At 36.8% G+C, this 22,719-nt stretch overlaps 2 protein-coding genes across 2 annotated transcripts; both read left to right on the top strand.

Moving 5' to 3' along the window:
• The first annotated feature begins 22 nt into the window (after window positions 1–22).
• LOC135681189 (uncharacterized) lies at window positions 23–9,883 on the top strand. Its single transcript, XM_089111791.1, has 4 exons — window positions 23–2,120; window positions 5,909–6,014; window positions 6,831–7,028; window positions 8,200–9,883. The coding sequence occupies exons 1-4, from the start codon at window positions 1,797–1,799 to the stop codon at window positions 8,424–8,426; spliced, it is 855 nt and encodes a 284-aa protein (XP_088967917.1). The 5' UTR covers window positions 23–1,796; the 3' UTR covers window positions 8,427–9,883.
• A 4,427-nt stretch (window positions 9,884–14,310) lies between these two features.
• LOC148958755 (uncharacterized) lies at window positions 14,311–17,658 on the top strand. The gene is made up of 4 exons (XM_089111790.1): window positions 14,311–14,871; window positions 15,874–15,979; window positions 16,164–16,361; window positions 16,807–17,658. Exons 1-4 carry the CDS (start codon window positions 14,464–14,466, stop codon window positions 17,028–17,030), a joined length of 936 nt encoding a protein of 311 aa, XP_088967916.1. The 5' UTR covers window positions 14,311–14,463; the 3' UTR covers window positions 17,031–17,658.
• The last annotated feature ends 5,061 nt before the right edge of the window (window positions 17,659–22,719 follow it).

Here is a 22,719-nt window from a genome sequence, read left to right on the forward strand (position 1 = left end):
TCCCTCCAGAGGTGTCATTAAAAGAAAAATTTTTGTGCAAGAAAGAAAATTGTAATATATATATCATATATTTTGTATCAAAGGTAAAAAGTACACTGCTTTTTATGCTGGTTGCTTTTGAAAGTTTAGTAATATCCACAGCGGCAGGTTTTCTTATTTTGGAAATCTTTAAAGAATGTGTTCTTGACTTTGTGTTTGAAACTGTTTAAGTTCTTACAGATTTCAGGTATGAATATAGGCCGCTCCGCATTTCAAGTTCCAAGTTTCTCACAATTCTCACATTATGTCATTCAAAGGCTGCAGAATGTTGTAATCTTGTCAATTTCTTCGTTGCACGAAATTTTGGGTTAGGTGAGATTTAGCGATAGATACAAATTTTTGCTTCTTATAAGAAAATTATTAAAGCAATCATCTTTTGGCTTTTGTTGTAATTATGTTGAAGATTTTTAAGGCAATAAGATATTATATGCTTTTGTATGATACATCAGCAGACAAAACGCTAGCAGTTAACAACACATGCCGAACAATTTCAAAAACTTCCATTTCTTTTTGACTTGCACTTATGTCTCGATCGCTAAGAATGGCCGAAGCATCTCTGTCTATATTGTTTGATACAGAGCACCCTCCTGACTGTATCTTACTACAAACTGTAAAATACACGAGAGACTTGCTTCTTGGTGAGAATACTTGGCTCCATTAATAGATAGGACATAAGATGTACACAGCAGTCGTCTCTTAATTCAAAACCAAGTACAAAAGTAACTTGCCAAGTTTTAACACAGTGTAAAAAATGGTGGCTCTAAGATGCCCGTTTGAAACATAATTTCAAATGTACAGCATTTTCCTTTATGGTCAACCAAGTCGAATTCTTTGGAAAATCTACTGTATCTATCCAAATAAAAGCACGAGCAATGGCTGGCCTTCCTTTACGAGTCCACTTTGCTCATATTGAGACAATAACGTCTCTACGTTGTTGATGCATTTCTTGTATCAGAATGTAATCTAAAATCCCATTAAGCACCCATAGAGAGCAAGACAAGTATCTCTGACTGATCAAGATCAAGTAAGAAATGTGTGAAGTGTCTCACGATTTATATCAGCAGATCTGTTGAGCAATATCTCATTGTAAACTGATTAACCTATAGTAGATGCCGTCGGACTGGAGGGACTCGACATTGTATTTTGTCCAAATTGACGAGGGGTGAAATTGTGTCCAAGTTTTTTTGTGACGTGTCTGATTTGATTGATTGATTTGAAACTAGTGAAATTTGAAATTAGTGAAATTGGCTTTTCCTTTTGGTTCTTTGAAAGTGACTTTTATGACAAAACAAAGGGTGTGGCTAGATTTTGAATTTTGTCTCCCCTAGAGCCCAGTGACTGGCACCGCCAATGGACAAGATTTTTCTGTCGCACCCTTAGCTGGCCCTTTTCATTGCTAATTACTTGAAACCATGACACCGGATTGCCCCTGAGGGAAGCCATAGATAATTATGCAGATGCATAGTCAAGAAAACAGGTGTTGATATACTTTTTTAGAGGGAAATTCTTATTATTGACCTTTCATAGACAGTGATTGCGCAGGTTCTTAATTGTTGGTGTATAGGAAAACACAGCAAGCCATCCTATCGAATTCTGCATTTGCACACTAGCGAGCTGTGGTGATGCAGGAAAACCGTTCCATGGCTCTCTTGAAAAAACGAATGTCTTGAGATATAATAAATTACAATATTCAAGAGCAGTGAGTGATAACGAATGTTTGCCTTCTTGTGAATTCCTCAAAAAAGGTAATAATCACAATGAATGCAGTTTACTTATTACTTTCATGTCACTTTGTAGCGGTTAACAGCGTGCAAATATACCGAGGCAATTGCAGGAAAGAATCTCTATTTAAAATTGGAGGCAGAGGAACTAGACTGGATGCAAACATTATCTCTTCTAAAACGTCATCCAGACTATCCCTGTGTGCTAAATCGTGTATTGATGAAGCAAGTTGCAAAAGCTTCAACTACAATGTGGTTGCGTTGATTTGTCAGCTACTTTCGAAAGACAAAAATGACGTTGGTGCAGAAAAGCTTTTGGCCGTAGAGGGTTGGAATTATTATCAACCAGTCGAGTTCATGGTGAGACGAAAAATTTCTTCTAGCATTTATGATTTCTATGTTTGTGTTTCAATTTGCTATTTATGATCAAATTTTGTTATCTTAGGTTATAATTTTTGTGTGATAAACTTCTTCTCTGAAGACAAATCATTCAGCATATCGATTTTTCCAATATCAAGGCAATTGTCGTTTTTCTTCTAAACGTGCTTAGGATTCTTCTTTGTCTTTTGTTTCTGATAATACACAGGTAATTTTCGAAAGGTCTTAACAAAGCTTGTTTTAATTTCTATATGATTGGGCCTAGGAAAGTCAATGTATATTATAGATTAAAGGTACTGGTCATTACGCTTCCCATATCGTTTGTTGCCGCCATTATTGTGCGCAAAGTTGTCAGTCTGGTAACTGCGAGACTCCCAAGTAGTAAAAATGACCCTAGTCTACAGCTTCATCAATGTAGTCTCAATCATGACAAAAACAGTTCAATATAGACCAAGAAACTTCAAAATAACTTCCATGCGACTACCATGGACCGCGCACCAGTCTAAATGTGCGAGGGCTGAAAAGGGCGTGACCGAAATTTTTTTAGGACACTGGAAAACTCCTTTTTTAGAAAGTACTGGCTTATTTCTACTGGGGTTTTATAAACAATCTGGTTCAGAGAAATATGAATAGCTATGAAAAAAATAAAATTAGCTTAGGGATAATAAACCATCAAGAAAAACACCTAGAAAATAAACAAAAGGGCTCCAGTCAAGAAGAACTGCTACTACTTAGGAGTTTACTATTCAATGTAGCGTTAGAGCATAGTTACGGCAAACTTTCCAAAAACATATCTAACATATTATTGGAAAAAAGTGGAGGGGCAATAGCCCCTGATAACTCAATGGCTTCACGGTGCCTGGCGACCACTCTTGTAGACAAGCCCTTGGATACAGCCAGGCCTGCAAACTATTCATATGCATATTATAGCTTATAAAATTGCAAATTAGCAAAAATATGCATATGAATAATAGTTCAATTAAATGAATTCTGAAAAGCTCTCTGCTAATTGAATACTTGATTGAATATTGTGAAATATCTAGATGTCTAGATAGTTGACACGTGAATACCCGATTTTCTCTTGGCGCATTTTTCATCAATTTTGATTGTAAATTTAAGCAAAATCAGACACGATAATGAAAGAACATGTCTTTAAGACTTCTTAAAAGATGACCTATTTCAGCACGTCATTTTTATGTCGACAGTTGTAAACTCTGATTTTTGCTGTCAACAACGGTTATCTCGGTACTTTGTTTTCGAAAACTGAGAACTTAGTGTTTTGTTGTCGACAGTTGTAAACTCTGACCTTTGCTGTCAACAACGGTTATCTCGGTACTTTGTTTTCGACAACTGGAAACTTAGTGCTTTGTTGTCGACAGTTGTAAACTCTGACCTTTGCTGTCAACAACGGTTATCTCGGTACTTTGTTTTCGACAACTGGAAACTTAGTGCTTTGTTGTCAACAGTTGTAAACTCTGACCTTTGCTGTCAACAACGGTTATCTCGGTATTTTGTTTTCGACAGCTGAGAACTTAGTGCTTTGTTGTCGACAGTTATAAACTCTGATTTTTGCTGTCAACAACGGTTATCTCGGTACTTTGTTTTCGAAAACTGGAAATTTAGTGCTTTGTTGTCGACAGTTATAAACTCTGATTTTGCTGTCAACAAGGGTCATCTCGGTACTTTGTTTTCGACAACTGGAAACTTAGTGTTTTGTTGTCAACAGTTATAAACTCTGATTTTGCTGTCAACAAGGGTTATCTTGGTATTTTGTTTTCGACAGCTGAGAACTTAGTGCTTTGTTGTCGACAGTTATAAACTCTGATTTTTGCTGTCAACAACGGTTATCTCGGTACTTTGTTTTCGAAAACTGGAAATTTAGTGCTTTGTTGTCGACAGTTATAAACTCTGATTTTGCTGTCAACAAGGGTCATCTCGGTACTTTGTTTTCGACAACTGGAAACTTAGTGTTTTGTTGTCAACAGTTATAAACTCTGATTTTGCTGTCAACAAGGGTTATCTCGGTATTTTGTTTTCGACAACTGGAAACTTAGTGTTTCGTTGTCGACAGTTGTAAACTCTGATTTTTGCTGTCAACAACGATTATATCGGTATTTTGTTTTCCACAAACTGGAAATTTAATGCTTTGTTGTCGACAGTTGTAAACTCTGATTTTTGCTGTAAACAGGGCCGTCGCTAAGCACTTTCACTTAGGGTGGTGCCAGTCACCAATTTGCCGACAAAATAGGGCGTGGCCTAAGATATTTCAATGTGGGGGTGTGGCATTTTGACGCAATTGATTTTGTTTATCAAAGAGGATGTTCTCGTTAGTCAATCGTCGCTTCAAATTTCGAGTGACTGTGGGTACTTAGGTTTGGAAGGCCTTGAAACAAAACGGAAAGACGAGGTCTCCATGCGAGCGGAGCGAGCAAGAAATTTTCGCTACCACGCCCTTTAGATTATTGCACTTAGATTAGCACTTAGATTATAGAACATTTCATGCAGTCATTTCTTGCAATCGTTTAGAACTTTTAACTATTTTTAGGCATACCTACGTCTCATTGATTTTATTCTTCAAATGGAGTTCATTAATACTTGAGGCCCCCTCGGCCTCAATGCCCTGAGGCACTTCGCCCCCTTTCCCTGCTTACAGTGGCTTCTAGTACCTCCAGGATCATAGTTCAGAGTTTTTCAAAAACTTTGACCCATCCCTAAACCCCAAACTTTGGGTAGAAATTAGGTCGCCCTGGATTTTTGGGGGACATTTACCCCTCCGTGACACCCATAGCGCTATCTTTTCCTGTTTTGAATTGCTGAGGGCTTTTGGGCAATACTTCTAAGTTCACTTTGGGCATAAAGGCTTTTGGGCAATCCTTTTTTATCATGAGTTATTGATATTTTTAACTACTAGTCATTGAGAAAAACAGAAAAGTTTGAACCTTTTTTATCATTTTTTTGCTGGCTTTTTGTTAATTTACAGTATAATGTTTACCTCGTATCATAATATTTCTTTGTATATTTTCTCTTTAATCTCTAAATGCAAAATTTATCGTTGTGATGGATAATCTTTTTACCTAAAGATATATTTTTCTGCTAATTCTGCTACATGTATGTTTTGTGTTGCTGTTTTTTGCCTCTTTTAGTATTTCTGTTGGGTGACGTACTGTATTCGCCAATTAACATGTTTTCATTTGCAATTTTGGGCTTTTTGCAACTTTGATCATGAATCATTCCGTGTTTGCAGTATATTGTTACAAGCAGAACAAATACTTCAACCTTAGATGCAATTTTTCGACCAGAAGAAAATTTTCTTTAAGAAAATGTTAGTATATCCCCATCGACATCGTTCGAAAATAAACTGTCTTTAAGAGCTACTTCCATTTACTGCAAATTTAGTGAACCCATTGGCAGGGTCGGACTGGCACTTAACTTCAGGGGTTTTCTGGGGTGGCTTTGAAAAGACCCGTAGGCGTGGTTAGGCCTGAAGTAGGTTTGGTCATTTAAAAGGCCCAATTCACATACTCTTAAAATTGATGTTGATTTGCATAATGTCTATCGGTTCCAGAGAATTCAGGCGGGATAGCAATTGTTTCCAATCAGCAAAGTTTAAGTTTATCTTTATGGATTTGTGAATAAAATTTCATTTTATGAAGGGCCCACTATTTAAAATTCTGTGGGGCCCGGGTGGCAATCGCCAGCTAGACACAAGGGCCAGTCTGCCACTGCTCTTTGAATATTGTTTATGAAATGGACAACCATTGCTTCTTTAGGATACACCAAGGTGCCGGACAGAAACAAGTTCCGAAAAGTGTCCTTTCAATGAAGCTTGCGATGAGGTGTGCGAAAATCCAGTTGGCCACAAATGCCGAACTTTAGGTGAGTTATCATTTCATAATGTAATTTTCTTCCTCAATTTGGTTTATTTTGTTTTCAGCGTCAAGTTTCATTGCATTGTCTAAAAAGCTTTCTTTTTTAAATACTTCAGCTTTGTTGCTATTTGTAGGTAGCTTTCGTTCAAAACCACTTCATTAAAGGCATTGAGTCATGGTAAATAGGCCTTCTCTATAGGGGGTGGTTTGGTTTCGGCGTGATCGCTGCTGTTCCATGTGATATTTGCATCCGTTGTTGACAACTTGCTATTGATGGAAATTGTTTTGTCAATCAGTACGAGGTGAGTTCATGTGACCAGTTCCAGGACAACCAATAGCATCGCAGTCATGAAAATCATGACTCAGCGGATTTTATCATGACTCAATGCCTTTAAACGTCAAATGAAATATATCACTCTCAGACAGATTTTGGACAAAATTTCACCTTTTATAACGAATCAAAGCATTTTCTCGCTTTACTTTTGATCCACACCTGAATGGAACTTCTTTGCCAATTTGTTGGCATTATCTGATGTTTATACTCTGAAAAGGGTCGTACGAAAAGTACTCAAGCATACTATGTGTCAGCTAATTTGCACTATCTTTAAATTCTATCGTACCAAAAAACTATTTAGATATTGAATTATAAATCGCAGCTTTTAATATGGAATTTCAGAAAAGGTTTAATGTGGAGTTTAAGAGTCAAGAAACTCAGACAATCTTAAAACGCTTAAAACATTCTATATTTAGTATCAGACTCTTGTCTTTAAGAACCTTGTATAACATTGATCAGTAAAAACATTGAGTAATCTTTTTCTTTAAGAAAACATCGCACTTAGGAAAGCAACAACTCAGTCATCGACATGCTCTGGAGGCTATTCAGATAAAGTTGTGGATGGAAATCTTGACACAAACTTTAAGCACGGCTCGTGTAGTCACACATGTGGTGGATTGGTAGATTGGTGGCGGGTGGATTTTGGAAAAAGTTCATTAGTGCACTCAGTACAAATCACAAACAGAGGTGAGGCTATGGTTATCTTGAAAACATGGCATACGGCATAGGCGAATCCAGAAAATTTTCGACTGTCGCACAAAAAGCGTGGCAAATAAAAAAGGGCGTATCTTGAGAAAGGTGTGGCTGAATTAACTTTTTGCAAACTGCAAACAAAACTGCAATTGCAAACATACAGGTCTAATAATATAAAACGCTAGAAAAGGGAAAGCCACTGTAAACAACAACAACGATGAGATTTGTCTCGCGATTCTGGCACAATACCAACATGGTTGAACACGAGCCTAAGTTCAATTAGCAGACAAAGAAATATTTGCCGTCTAAATTTTTGCTTAAGTTTATCCAAATAAATACAAATAAATCGAACTTACTTTAGAGTACCATCTTTGTTAGCCCCCCAATAAACATTACAGAGTAAATGCCAAATTTCCAATTCTCCGTCAAAATATTTCCAGGAGTCTTTTTTCACTTGGGCAAGTAAAAGCAAATTCAATTCTATTTTTTCTTGCTATTTGGCCATTGCATACCCCGGTCATTTCTGTCACCACTTTTATTTAATATTTAAGCCAAATTCTAACAATTCTGCCATTTGCCCTTGTTCAGCTTCAATCAAGAAGTAAGCAATCCAATTTATAGCCTTCCCACTAAAGCCATCCGTTGAGAAGTTGACTGTCGTATGTGCGAACAGTGCGAGCATCTGAATCCGCTCCTGGAATACGGAATGTTGCAATACTGGAATGTTGGAATGTGTTTTCTAAAACTTATATAACTGCATGCTAGCAAGTGCAACTAATTTGAGGTCCTTGATATGAAAGCAAATTGTAAAGGAAGGTACTGTAGCTTCTAGAAAACGCTATAATGCTCGCTGTAAAAGGACTGGTCACTGGAAAATTAATATAACAAAATGAGAAACTTAAAATGAAGGCTCTAATTGCTGGAATAAGTGATAAGAACGAGGTTGAAAAATTATTGGTGAATCCACTTTCTCGAACTGTCGAGAGAAGTTAATGTTTTATTCTCGAAATAGTGAATGCTCGAAATAATTTTCCAGCCACCAAATTCCCAATTCTGTTCTAATTTACTATTTTCTTAAAGATTAATTATCATGAACAGAAGGGGAGGGGGGCTGAATACTACTGTATACATCTATCTACAGTTCCTATGTATCTGTTTTTTTGAGGCGATTGCTGCGGCGAACGACTTTCAAATTTCAACATCAGAATTGGCAACAGTACGACAGGGATGGGGAATGACAACCCTCTATGTGCTGTCAATCAAGGAATTTCTCAAGGGGCAACGAAAACATTTCTTTGCAGACCGCGCATCTATGGCAGACACCTCTACGTGCAGTCAAACATAGAACCCGAATTATGTCTTTGTGAAGTTAAAGTGTTTGGAGAATTGTAAACATTATATTTCTCTCCTTTTATATGCTCTTATCAAGTTGTGCATTGACCTTCCTCAAAATTGCTACAACGTTGTATAAACTTTGTTCTAATGTAAGTTTAGCCATTACAGTCATTGAGCTTAAATAACATTAACTATGGGTTTAAGCTGATCATGCAGCTAAATGACATACTTTTTCGATTTAGTTCTAGTCGCAATTGATTGCATTTGCTTATAACACATTGATAAAGTAGTGTAGTGGAGGGTTAACGCTCCCTCAAACTTTTGAACAGATAGTGATGTTGATCCTCTTAGATCGTAGCACATTGCTAGATACCAAACAATTTTGCATCTGATTTGATTCTGATACTTTTTTCACCAATGGCTCGAATTCTGGGGTGTCCACTCTCAATCAGGGGTGTACCCAAATTGTTGTTTTCCTCAAACCTAAGACAGCGAGACTTAAAAAAAGGCAACCTTTGGAATTCGGAAAATTCAATAGGGTTTTTTAACCCAATCTAGGCCAAGATTCCTTTTTGTTGATTATATGACAACATCATATAAAAAACCAAGTGCTTACATGTGTTTTGTCCATTGATATAGTTATGAAACCCAAAGATTCCTTAGAAGTAGCACCATCTCAATTTGATTCAATATTCAATACAACATTTGGAAGATAATACCTTTGCTTTGTAAAAGTTCATTTGCAACTTATAACAGAAATGTTGGCAGTTGTCTTTCACCATGTTTTCCTTTTAACTGATCACAAACATGGTAAAGAAAGAATCATACAGCTAGACAAAAGCTTTCCTCAATTAGCACAGTTTTAGACTAAGTAGTGTGACAGAATCATAAAGTAGATGAGCAGGAAATACTCTTCATTTTGGTTTTTGTACAAAGTTTATTGTTATGTAGCATAATAAGTCAGTGAAAAGGGTATAAAAAATTGACATATAACTCAGAGAAAAAGTGTTTTTGGATCTCTTGGAACAGCTTGGTATATCACTGAATGGGAGTGGACATACCGGGGTTTGATTGAGTTTGAAACTGGTGATATCATTTCAAGTCATATGGAGGTGTCACTATAACAATCTTGACAAGCTTTTGCACGATGGGCATGCATCGTTCAGAGGTTCTATCGTTGATAGTTGCACGTGATCAAAAATAATTAATGTTCATGTTTTTCAATGTTTATTTAGTATAACTTTCGTCTCTCTGAAGAAAACAGTAAAACGCTGATTTTGTTTTCAACTTTTGCGTTATACTTTCTAAGATTTCATGACTACACTACATAAGTTGATATGTTTATGAATAGAAATCTTCGTAGGTGTCAAGTTCAAGATTTCTGTTATCATATATGTCCGTTGTACCCGCAAAGCCGCCATGATTCTTTTTAATTTTTTCTCAACAATATTACTGTGACTAGTATAAAAAATAAATGTAAAAAAATAAATCTTTATAATCCCTTAAAGCCATGATTATTTTTCTTTTACATGTGTGATATCCTAACTAAGAAGACAAGTTTTATTTGACAGAAACAGCTTCACTAGAGTCCAGATTTCTTGGTTCGGGAAAAAGCTCTGTTGAGTAGTTCTTTGAAGTGATCGCTGACAGGTACGTGTAAGGTCAGGTATTCGCACTTTGTCACAATTATGGCCTAGCCTTTATTGTCTTTACCAGTCTATAGCTCTGTTTACAGAGTGAAATTTAACCCAGGATTGACTTGGGTTAAAATAGCACATATTCATTTTTCTGTGTGAATACAACTAGCTTGTGCTCCATCTGGGTTAAGAGAAACAGTCGTAATTTCTAAAAAGTGTAACAAGGGGGCTCTAGGGGCAACGTCATGAAAGGGGTGTGGTTTTTTCTGACCACGCCCATATTCTCGTCGATTTAAATCTGATAACCAGTGCTTAAGCAAACCAAACCGTCTAGAAAACAATGACAAATGTCTGAATAAACATTAAAAATTGCAAGATAACATCATAATAAAACTTGCACAGAACATTTATACTGAATTTGTGAGAGTTATATCGTAAACATTTATATTTATATTTTATTTTATCAGAGTTATATTTTTAAAAGCACAACTAATGCAAATTGCCCCCCCCCAAAAATTTTAGAACAATTTCAACAAAGGGGGCTCTGCCCACATGAGCCCCCCTAGAAATCATCCCTGAAGAAAAACCTTCCTCCTACAAATGAGTTCGACCCGGGTCGATCTCGATCTCGACATGTGACGTAGCTCTAGCAATCTTCAGTTCAGCAGCAAAACAATTGAAGAGCAGCGCACAGAAAAGGCCCAAGAAAGAATGCATTTTTTTCAAACGATGACAAGAAAATTGCACACTCTTGGGGCGTTAGAAAATTAGTATGTCAATGAGAACTGTAAGACTTCGAGTCGCAAGTGGTTTTCAAAAGAGGGGACAGGACTGTCACGATTTTCTTGGCAAGCAAAAGAAGAAATGCAACTTGTGTTGGCATTAGATCAAAGTGGTTTTCGTAATAATAAATCCCAAACTTCCTGCGCAAAATATAGTTTTAAGCACGCTTTATTCGGAAAATGCAGAGAACGAAATTACTTTGCAGATGATCACCAAAGTTTCAAGGAAATCTTTGTTATTAAAAAGATTGTTTAATATCAAATTAGGATATATAAAAAATTCATGCAGTTGTATAGAAAATTGGTTTGGTGAAAGCATCTGCAAGTTGGCTCCATCTGTTGCCGTAGAAAATCAAAGAGATGAGCTTAACTCCGTTGAGCAAAATTATTCTCAGCTGAAAAGAAACAGTATTGCTAAATGCAAAACTGAAGGAAAACTATACAGAAGATGAAGAACGAAAACACGTTACAAAGCAGTTCAAATTTGTTTGCAAGAACAGTTCAAAGTGCGCTATCGAAATTTAGACAGTACGAGCGGGCCTAAAACAATCCTTGCTTGTTTTAAAAGGTCTTGTGCCCATTCTCAATCACTCAAGTCAACAGCAAAAGTTTTTTTTCCAGCGATAAAGAAGCTAAAGTATCTTTTAGAAAGCACTGCGAGAGAACATATGCTTTAAGTTTCAATGCTCAGGAGTTTCAATAATGTAATGTTAAAACAGTTTTGAAAAACGAAAACATTATTGATCGTCTGAAATAGCAAAATTACTTTTGTAAAGAAAAAATGGAATCAAAATCAGACAGAATGTTTGTTATTCTATGTCAATTTTTTTTAGAGTGATTAGTACTAATGTGTAATCAATAGTTCAATTTTGCTATGTTATTTTGTTTAGTAATTGATAGGTTATGATAAAATGATCACTTGACAATGCCTCACACCGGCCAGAGCCCCATTCAGATCTTCTTGGCCGGTTAAAAGATCGGTGCCAGCCCACCACCACTGCTCAAAGTTTGCAACATCAAAACTGGAAAATTCGAAACCAAAACGAGCTGACCGTAGCGAAGAGAGAATGTCCAAGCGAAATCTAGTTGGATTTCATTATCAAGAAGCATGCATCTACTGTTCCCTGTCTTCCGAAACCCTCAACAGTTGCTCAACCAAACCATTTGATTGCCAACTTAGAAAGATGGCACCTGATTTAGAAGACACTGCTCTTCTGTCTAGGATTATCCTCCCCCCTCCTAAAATCCAGATTAGCTGAATGTTTCATAGGATTCTTCGAAACAAAAGTTATTTTCAAACGTACTTCCACCTGAAGAAAACAAGATGAAATGCAGAAAATGAATGCTACAATTACAATTATGTTATTATCATGAACGACTTGTCAATAGTGTGATCGGTCGACCTCTTGTATCATCAATTGCCTTAGATGAGATATTGATCGTGATGTCTATTATGTTCTGTGTTGTGTCGCAGGTAGTATACAAATGTACGTTTAGTAGGAACGTAACAAAAAATATGGTTCTCTCATTAGCTAATTATTCTTATTTATGCACTGGTAAATTAATATGTGCATAAATCACAACATTATAATGTCAAAAATCACTAACGGATTGTTCTTCTAGATACAGAATTAAAGGGTGTGCTCAGGAAAAATTTCTTAAAGCTCCCGTCAAAATATCACTTATTTTTATCAAAATGTTAAGTGATAAAATTTCCTTAAAATTTGCCATGATCCAAGTTATTATCTTGTTGGAAAATCGCTGGCCTGAGCTCCTCCAAATGAAAGACTGTATTTCTGCCATTGGCATGGAAAAGGCATGGAAAAACACAACTTATATGCCCACTGATAGTTGGGCTGATAAAATCATCCTGAACAATGGGTCACACAATCAGCACAGGAAACCTTGCCACAGGAAAAACAGGAAGGCAACAGATATAGCGAAATGTGTGAGAGACACATTGATTCACAATGAATCCAGTTTATCCTGCTTCTATCTGCTTCCTCTCTTCCTGAACCACTCTTTGTGTGTCATTTTGTTTTTTCTCTGTTGTACTGTGATGCAATGATTTCAATTTTTCCTTAATATTATCAACTAAAGATGAAAGAATTATTACATAAAGCCCTTGTAAGAAATAGCCCTACAAACTACTATAAAAAATAACCTCTTCTCCAAATAATGTAGTCTGGACAAACTTAGGTTGATCTTAAATATAATAACCCAAATCAGTACAAAATGAAAACTAATGAAAACCTTTATTTCTTCATTTCTCTTTATCTAAAATTCCCTACGTACTGTATGATACATATTGTATGATTGTAAGTACAATTCATGAGGTATACCTAAGAAAATATGACTACAAGGGTATCATACATTACAGAAAATTAATACAATTACTTAATACAAAGCTGAAGAGGCATCGGGCTGGTAATGCTACATCAGGCATGTACTTTCGCATAAAAATTGCCTTTATGCCTGCCAAAAAGTTTATTCGAAACAAACAGTTTATCCACTTGTGGTAGCAAAAACTTGTGCCAACTCAAATAAAGCAGCGCTTCTTTTTGTCCTGTCTCTATATCCTTTGATTTTTGGATTATGCAAACATAGATGTGACTCGTAGGTCAGAATTAATTCCAGTGTCGAAGCCAAAGGTCCTGCTTGTCTCGCTGGACAGGACCACAAATTTCCAAAGGTAATAATTTTTAAAATAAGAATAAATCGACTCATGTTCTGGAATGATTTTTTGCCTGATTCCAAGGTTTCTTTTGTGTTATTCTGCACTTATTCTTCATGGTTGTGCCCTTTTTCAATTTGGAGACACAGGGTGTCACATTATGAATGGAACGGAATTGCGAGTATCCCGTGCGTAAGTTGACAACCGTCAAAATGTAGCCTTGTGGCAAGTCCTGCCCGATCTTCGTGTGCAGGACTAAACCCTATAATTGGTCCTGCCCAACAATGGACAAACACCTCGTAGTCCTGTGTCTGGCCCTGCCTCGCAATTGAAGAGAACAATAGCACTCCTGCCCTTCAGAAATGGCCGGACCTCATGTCCTGCTCATTCATGAAGGCAGGACAAAGGTCAAAGGACCTAAAAATTTAGCAGGGGCGTTGTGGCTAGGCGTGACACAAATATGAAAATTAATCAATTAACAGTTTGAACCTTTTGTTCTTTAAAAATTGTTTTATTGCCATGATATGCACTGCAAAGGATATCGTCTACGGGTTGAACATATTCAAGTTATCCATGTTTTTATGGAGATCCCCCACGAACTCCCCTTTTTGTGAAGAAAGAAACGGTACAGCGGACTTAGATAAACAAAGTTGAGCATACCAACATTTCACAAGGTTTATTACTTTGCTTATTACAAATTATACATAATTAATAGTGGTACTTGCTTTTTCCCAATCAAAACTTTCAAAATTATGACAGACTTGTTGATTAGAGGTAGTAAGGAATGGAAAGGCATTTTAATATACTTGGCGTTCCGTGTACATGGCTTTAGATTTCGAATATTACGTCACCACCAAAAATTTACTCCAAGAGCCACCACTGCTACAATTAAACAAAGGAAATTCTATTGCGGGCATTAATCATTGAAGCAAACTAAATCAACCTAAATAGCAATTCACGAATTTAATGCTAGCCACCAGCAAGCTTTTAGTTGATTTAACATGGCAGCACAAATGGTGTCTAGTGCCAATGAATTGACAATGGTATACTATTTTCTTGCCTTCGTTGTTCAACAGTTAATCAAAATGAACACAATTTTCTTATTACTTTCATGTCACATTATAGCAGTTAACGGCGTGCAAATATACCGAGGCAATTGCAGGAAAGAATCTCTATTTAAGATTGGAGGCAGAGGAACTAGACTGGATGCAAACATTATCTCTTCTAAAACGTCATCCAGACTATCCCTGTGTGCTAAATCGTGTATTGATGAAGCAAGTTGCAAAAGCTTCAACTACAATGTGGTTGCATTGATTTGTCAGCTGCTTTCGAAAGACAAAAATGACGTTGGTGCAGAAAAGCTTTTGGCCGTAGAGGGTTGGAATCATTATCAACCAGTCGAGTTCATGGTGAGGCACAGGATAATTTGTTTTCCTTTAATATTCTAATGTTATCTTAATGACTTAAAGCTGTTTATTCACCTCTGATTGTTAAATTAGCTACAAGCATGATTAAAAAATACCACAAAAAGTGTGTTCAAAGCTGAGGTTACTTTTGAAACATCTAATTCAACTATAATGTCGTTCAAATCTTGCCGATTGGCATGCACCAAAGTAACCTTTTGTCTTCCATTCTCTTTTTTACCTCTTTAAGAGCTTTCTTTGGTTGAGATCTGTCAAGGTAGGATACAAATCGTTCTGCTTAGAGATAGTCACCCCAAGCGAATTCTAATTCTGTTGGGGTTTATAACCTCCTTTTCCGACTTTGGCACTTGCTTGCTAGGTTTAGGAATTTCTTGCAAGTCTTTTGGTAAATCTGCGCCACATACTGAGTATATTGTCTTATTCATGTCTAGCAGTGCAACAAAAATATTGTCATTGCTTTTTCTGTCCGTGTCTTGCTTGGAAAAACCTGTTTTCGGGTCGTGCTTTCAAGTCATTAAACTAAACTGTTGGATTGATACTAAACTGTTACACGACACTGAAACTCATGATATCCTGTTATTCTGCTATTTTAGAAAACCTGTAGCTTTTGATATAACCTCATTTATGTATTGAACTGGATTTTATGCAATGATGGAAGAAGAACATGTTACAGCTTACAGCATTATTTCCTCTCTAGAGTTGCTATATTTAGACTTGCTTATGAATAGCGTATCCTACGGTGGTTGTGACATTACATAATAATATACATAGGTCAATAAGCTATCATTTAGTTTGAAATATGAAATCAGTTTGAATTTTTCGTGTGTGGAGAAGACTATGGTTGCCGAGAATGCATATCCAAAGATGGTTCTTCACCGCCACGATTCTCGACGCACAGAAGTGGATTGAAAACAAAATATCAGTCCTTTACTATAATATTCATACTATTTCTTATTTTTATAAAAAAAACGCCCGTTGCCTCTTTAGGATACTCCAAGGTGCCGAACAGAAACAAGCTCCGAAATGTGCGCTTTCAACGAAGCATGCGATGAGGTGTGCGAGAATCCGGTTGGCTACAAATGCCGGGCGTTAGGTAAGCTCTCATTTCGTGACGCCATTTTTTGTTTCAACTGGCGCTATGACTTCCCTGAAAATCATCTTTTCAATTGTTTACTTTTCGATTGCTCTTGAGTTATAGTGACTCCAGACTAAAAAGTATCATCTTTAAAAACATCATGATTCCTGAATGATAATGAATGAGAAATATTTTCATAAAGGAAACATAGCCCTTGGGAAGGCAACAGCGCAGGCGTCAACGTGTTCTTATGGTTATTCGCCTAGAGCTGTCGATGGAGACACTCGCACCAGCTGGATCTACGACTCTTGTACACATACCTGTGAGGGGACATCAAATTGGTGGCGTGTGGATTTTGGGAAAAGCTCGTTGGTGCACTCAGTAAAAATTACAAACAGAGGTCAGGCTATTTGGATATTTTCAGGATTTTCAAACGATTCCACAGTTGCTTTAAATGTTGCATCCAAGTGTGATTCTTATTAACTATAGACACCCCCTCCCATGGTCTAGAAAGAAAATAATATGAAAGCAAATTATTATTAAAAGAAGCAAAGGGTGGAAACAATGAAAGGATTAAACTTCTTAAATACTATCAAATAATTTGAATAGATGGGAAATAGCAAGATGTGTTGCACAAGTCCATTTGAGAATAGAAATTTTTTAACCTGCTTATTCCAACCTGGAATATACGCTGTTTCATTTTCGCATGTCATCTGTCAATCTTAGCAATAGCTAAAAAAAATAAGAAAATTTTGTTTAAGTGCAACCAGTTTTGGTCAGTAAAGATCATTTAAATGATTGATATACGTTCGTTATTTGATCACGTCATATCTATTTCTCTTAAGGTGATTGCTGCGGTAGCCGCCTTTCAGACTTCAACATCAGAATTGGCAACAGCACGACAGGAAATGGGGGCAATAATCCTGCTTGTACTGTCAATCAAGGAATTGCACAAGGTGCCACGAAAACATTTCTTTGCAGACCACGTATTTATGGCAGATACCTTTACGTTCAGTCAAACATAACACCAGGTTTGACCCTTTGTGAGGTGCAAGTTTTTGGAGAATAACTAGCATTGGACGTTCTCTCGATGCAGCAGGGACCAGGTAGTTACATTCAAGTAATGTAAAGAGTTCAGTAACGCAAACATACATTAAGGATGGCATTATAATGTCCTGCATTTATGGGTATGCGGGAATTTGGGATGCTCGTCTTTGATTCCTACGAATTTGCCGTATTTGAAAATATTTTTTTGGGTCATCATCGCATCAAGTCTGATAATATTAGCTTTTATCAAAAGCACTTCTCTTCGATGATAACATAAATTCTTGGTCAAACTTTCACCAAACATTGAATTTAGAAATAAACCAAAACTTGTTGATTGTGGTCAAAAATTGCATCGAATATTCAAGAAAACATTTCAACAGGCTCAAGCGCGCCATGGCAAGGGTGTCATATGTACGTATGCACAGTGTATAATTAATGAGATTGTTCAATGAAAGTTTTCCAAGTTGCCCAAACGCATGCAACATTTTACAAAACATTGGGAACCGTTGAAAGGCTCGGTGACATTTTTGAACTCCATCGAAAGATTTCCAAAACCATTGAACAAGATTTTGTCACCGAAAAACGTGGTAAACAAAATCAATTTTTCCCAGAACAGAACGTGAATTTTGTTCGGTGAAATATGTAGCTCCTTTGATCGTGGCAACTTCCCGGTGCCATGGCTTCTTGGGTCTTGGAAGGGTGTGGGGTGGGGGAAGGGGGAGGGTGGGTAACTAAGCCTAGTTCTGGACGGGGTCGTGCCATTTTGGTTCAAAATTCGGATCCATAATTTCGCACATGTCTGAAAAATATGACTCATCGTTCCACAAAAATGATGCAGTTGAAAACTTTATCTACATTTCCGTAAGGGGAATGAAATTTTCAAAACGCAGAAATCATCAAACAAATTTTCCCCAAATCCTCAATATTACACATATTTCATAATTTCATTTCTAACTGGACATTTATTGCTAAATTCCCCTCTTAATAATTTTGCAGTATTTTCTCAAAATAGTACCCACAATACTGCATGTTTCTTTAATAGGTATCCGTAATTCTGCACATATTTCAAAATCAGATACCGATAATTTTGCACTTTTAAAAAAGTACCCCTTAATAATGGTACGTCCCCGTATCTCAAAACCTATTAAGGTACCCCCCATCCCCCGAGCAAAGCTTCATGCAGTTAACTGCTTTTCTTTTCGCTTGTTCTTTTTTTCAGACGTGTCTTATTTGGGCAAGAATAAGGGTTAAACTTCTAATATTGTAAAGTGAATTCGTACGCAGCGATTTTCATATTCAAGTTACAATTGATTATTTATATTAAATAAAAAATTGATCTGTAACTTATGACAATAACTCAACTGAGACGTTGAATTGAAAAATGATATAATGAAATTTAATCAGAGTTAATTTCACAAGGGACTTTTGCGTTGGCTGTTACTCTTGAGTTGATTATTGACTATTGAGTTGTTACTCTTGAGTTGAATATTTTTGTCTCGTGTGCCACGCCTTCTCGTGGTTCTCTTGCATTTGTGTTACTCGTTTATTGGTACTGCGAAGTAGTCTTGGCCTCCGGGGGATTTGTTTAGTAATGCTAGGGTAAAATTTATGGCTTATGGCCATTTATATTCCCTAGGTTATTCTAGGGGTATTTAAGGTTTTCGGCATAGTGTTGGTTTCACTTTGCTTAGTGGGGAAAAGAGACTTTTCTTGTCCATTCCCTCCCCTTTATCAATTAAATTTGGGGGTTATTATGGAAAATCCCTAAGTAACCTCTTCCTGTTTAGATTAGTGGTAGGTTTAGCGATTTGCGCCGATGCACCAACGGCCCAACTCGCTCTCGATGATGTGGGAACATGACTCATGACTGATTTTCTGACGTCGAGGGCATGATTTCTGAAGGAGCTTTTTGTTGGTATTTCATTCACGAGTAGAAAATTAATGAAACATCTGAGTCACGAGTTTTATTGATTATTGGTCTGTTTTTTAACTCGTCTTATTGAATTAGATTCTCGCAATTGTTTTTGGAACATAGTCTAATTGAATTTGCACCATGAATATTTGCAGATATCAAATTGTGTGTTAATTTAAATCTTTAAAGATTCAGATCATGTAGCAGAACTTCGCTGGTCTACTCATTATGATGAAATTCCTTTATTATCGTCAGTCATTTAGCCATTTGATTGGCTGCTTGTGCTCTTTTGTATTTGTTCAGGAGACCAAACCTTCAGTCCTTTGTTTTGAAACAATACCGTCTTAAACCAATCAGTGTTGCAGGGTTGAATATATCACACGCAGTAAAACAGGCCTAGCTCTGGCGTAAACAACTACATCTTGGATTCAATCACTTCGACTTAATAAAATTTTGATTCCCTAAGGACATTTAAAATGAAGTTTTTTTTCACAATACATGACATAGCACATGCGCATTAATAACAGTATTCGAACAGCTGTTCTGTCTTGGACCACACAAGTCTAGAGCTTCTCGCCAGGGCTTCAAGTTGTAGTGCGCATGTGCAATGACCCTGAAACGGGGGCTAGTGCATGTCTGGTAGACCGGTATGATTCATCTCTTGAACAAGTATGGCACGTTGCCACAGTGCTCTGTCCTGTGCTTGGCGAGTGCCATCCAAACTCCTGATGGTATCCGTCCACCTGCACCTTGGTCTACCTCTACCACGTCTTCCATCCACATATCCAGCATCTTTTCCAGTGACGATGTCGTCATCGCCATTCCTTCTTACTTAGCTCAAATTGTAAAACTGATGATTTTTCTCAATTAGATTTTTAAATTCATATGAAAGAAAATATACCTCTCAATAGACTAGAAGTCAAGCCCATTTCCTGCCAAATTGTTACTCTAAAAAGCAGAGGTGTACAAAATTAATTTTAAAAACAAATTCTTTCCCAAATGGACCATTTTCACATGAAAAAAACAATATACGTTATTCTCTTTTGAATTCCCGCCCCTTTCTAATATTCTTGCACTCTCTGATAGTCCCGGATCTGTTTATGCTCAAAATAATTAATCCTACCTCTCTGGTAGTCCCGCATGTGGGTTTGTTGGAGAAAAGGAACCGTCTAACCATTCACTTTCTTCACAATTAGCATGCAATGTTTCCGCGCAAAAAACACAGGAGAACAAGTTGGAAATTCAGGCTCGCTTTTTTAAAAGATACACCTTACCCATCATATTGCATACAACAGTCAATTCATCTTGCAGAAAAAAGTCCATTGATCTTGCAGAAAATGTGCGATTGGCATAATCGCTGTTTTTTAACACATTACTGTATCGAAGTCGACTGTTTTCAAAATGTTAACAGACATCAAGGTAAATGGTAGATATTTATTAGATTAATTTTCATCAAATTTGTTGTTGTTGAATCCTAACCACCCTTAATAATCTTTTTAAAGCCAGTTTTCTCTATTAAATCAATTTTTCATATTATCAGTGATCGGTAATCATCAGTGATTTTGACATATAAAAACTAGACAATCGGGAGCTATCAGTGATCATATCCGATTATCTCTAAAGGTTGATTTCCCCGAAGTTAGACGAGAATATAGCAAAGGATCGGTAGATGCAAATAAACAGCTGATTCCGAATGTGGTGTTTTCCAGACGCATGTCGTTGATTTAAAGGCCTAATTTTTAATGCTGTTGAGGTCTTCAGAAGACAAACCTTGGCACCCCATTTGAGAAATGTTTAAAAAGATGTAAAGTAACAAACATTACACTTTAAGACCATTTTTGTACTTTCCATTACACCCATTACGTAGTTATCATTTCATCATTAACACAGTATTTACTTACAATTAGAGAAAGTTAGGTCATTTATTCATTCCCTTTATAATGCCTCCAAAATACATGAAAAGCATCAACAAATAAGAATCAGCAACATAATGTCTATCTCATCTCATTGTTTATATGGTGATTTATGATCTATTTACACAAGTTTGCTTCTTTAAACTTTTTTTTCTCATGCAAATACTCTCAAATGATGACCATTTAAAAATACTTAAAATCTACTTCATCAGAAAGCATGTACCAAATTTGAAGTGGTGTAAAGCGTCACCTTTAATCTAGGTCTAAAAAAGGTCTGATCTAACTCTCAATACAAACTGAGCTGTGCGAGAATTGATTGGGACCACTTAAAGAAGATAAGTGACAATTAAACTACTGACAAACGCTAGTTGAAGAGCATGAATTCTATGTCATCTTCTGTAGAACATTTGCAACTTTGTATAGCTGTGCACGGTAGTATTTTTCTTTCTACATTTACAGCGTTTGCTTCCTCCTCGTGCTTACATCAATAAAAGATCATATCCAGACTACAGAGTGCGAGGGGAATGAATTCTGCTGCCGTTAGAACAGGCTCCAATCTATCTGCTGAAAGATCCGAAATCTATAGATGACGGTAAATCAAGAAGTGTGCTCTTCCTATGTGAAGGTGAACTGGGACGGATCACTGGTCGGGATCAATGCTTCGGGTTTTCCTTTCATGCAAACAGAACCTGTCATGGCTCATTTGTAGATATGATGTAGCCTGTGCCATGAAGAACATTGTTCTCGTTTCCGTAATACATGCTCGTTATAACTTCTTTCTTCCAGTTTTTGCTAGAGCTCAAGCGAGTCTCTAAATGCTTTCCATGGAGATGCACTTACATGCCAAGACAAGTACGAAGTTTTGAAACATCCAGTAATAGTGTTAAAAGGGAAAAGCGCTCTCGTAGATCCTCCCGAAAGATCCACAAAGTCGTGAAGAACCCCTTCGACCGATGTATTTTCTCTTCTTTGATGTTCTGGACATCATCCAAAGATGATTTTAGAGCATTCATTCACAGTGTGTCAGCATCTGCATCTCTAGCAAACACTGTATATCATGCGGCCTTGGTAGCATGAAGTGTTTGGTGTCGGTTTCTTAATAGTTTACACTCAGATGCAAAGTGTCTGTGTAGTAGTTCGATGACTAAGGAAGCAATTCATTGATAAATGCAGCCGCTGTTGCAATTCCAACATATCGCAATTCTAATGGCTTGGAGCAGCAATATATCTCCTGTTACTTTGTGCAACTTTGCTTGGCATGGATACATACTATTTGCATTGTTCTATATCATACCCATCAGTCTCATCAGTTACATAACTTTTGACGATGGTGCTTCGGAATGTCACAGGTGGCCTTAGTAATCACCTCAGCGTAGTAGCATCAGAAATGAATGCACCCAATCTAGTTGCCTTTTCAAAAAGTAAAGCAGATAAGTAGATGAAAATGGATTCAATTGATGCATGCTTCATAACGCCTTTTAGTTAGGATAAATGTGCTTATTTTCCATCTTATTTTCCTGGGGAAATTATTCTTATGATAACTAATTAGAAATGTGATTTTTAGATATTTAAATGCACGCCCAAGATTTTGGGCTAATATTCTTACGACTGCAAAATAACAATAACATAGATTTGGTTGAATAGTTACCAAAGAGACGTAAAAAGTGCCACCTGGTCATATTTAACCTAATGGCATTGTCTAGGTTTTGCCTCGGGAGACCCCCGATAATGAGAATTATCCACGACCATCGACAGAGAATCTGTGCCACCAAGTAACCTATGCATCAGGAACTATCCCTAATGAATTACTGTATACAGAAATAAGGTTTTCGCTGAACCATTAGAATGCTAAAGAATAATCACGAAAGAATAATCAACAACATTAA

Source organism: Rhopilema esculentum, chromosome 12 (assembly GCF_057945365.1).
Source record: "Rhopilema esculentum isolate cy_ngs chromosome 12, ASM5794536v1, whole genome shotgun sequence".
Lineage (NCBI taxonomy): Eukaryota > Metazoa > Cnidaria > Scyphozoa > Rhizostomeae > Rhizostomatidae > Rhopilema > Rhopilema esculentum.

Excerpts from the sequence above, each read along its gene's own strand:
- LOC135681189 (XM_089111791.1), top strand. The coding sequence starts at position 1,797 with ATGAATGCAGTTTACTTATTACTTTCATGTCACTTTGTAGCGGTTAAC. Across the intron at positions 2,121-5,908 it reads ATCAACCAGTCGAGTTCATG|GATACACCAAGGTGCCGGAC; the intron begins GTGAGACGAAAA and ends TTGCTTCTTTAG. Across the intron at positions 7,029-8,199 it reads AGTACAAATCACAAACAGAG|GCGATTGCTGCGGCGAACGA; the intron begins GTGAGGCTATGG and ends TGTTTTTTTGAG.
- LOC148958755 (XM_089111790.1), top strand. The coding sequence starts at position 14,464 with ATGGCAGCACAAATGGTGTCTAGTGCCAATGAATTGACAATGGTATAC. Across the intron at positions 14,872-15,873 it reads ATCAACCAGTCGAGTTCATG|GATACTCCAAGGTGCCGAAC; the intron begins GTGAGGCACAGG and ends TTGCCTCTTTAG. Across the intron at positions 15,980-16,163 it reads CTACAAATGCCGGGCGTTAG|GAAACATAGCCCTTGGGAAG; the intron begins GTAAGCTCTCAT and ends ATTTTCATAAAG.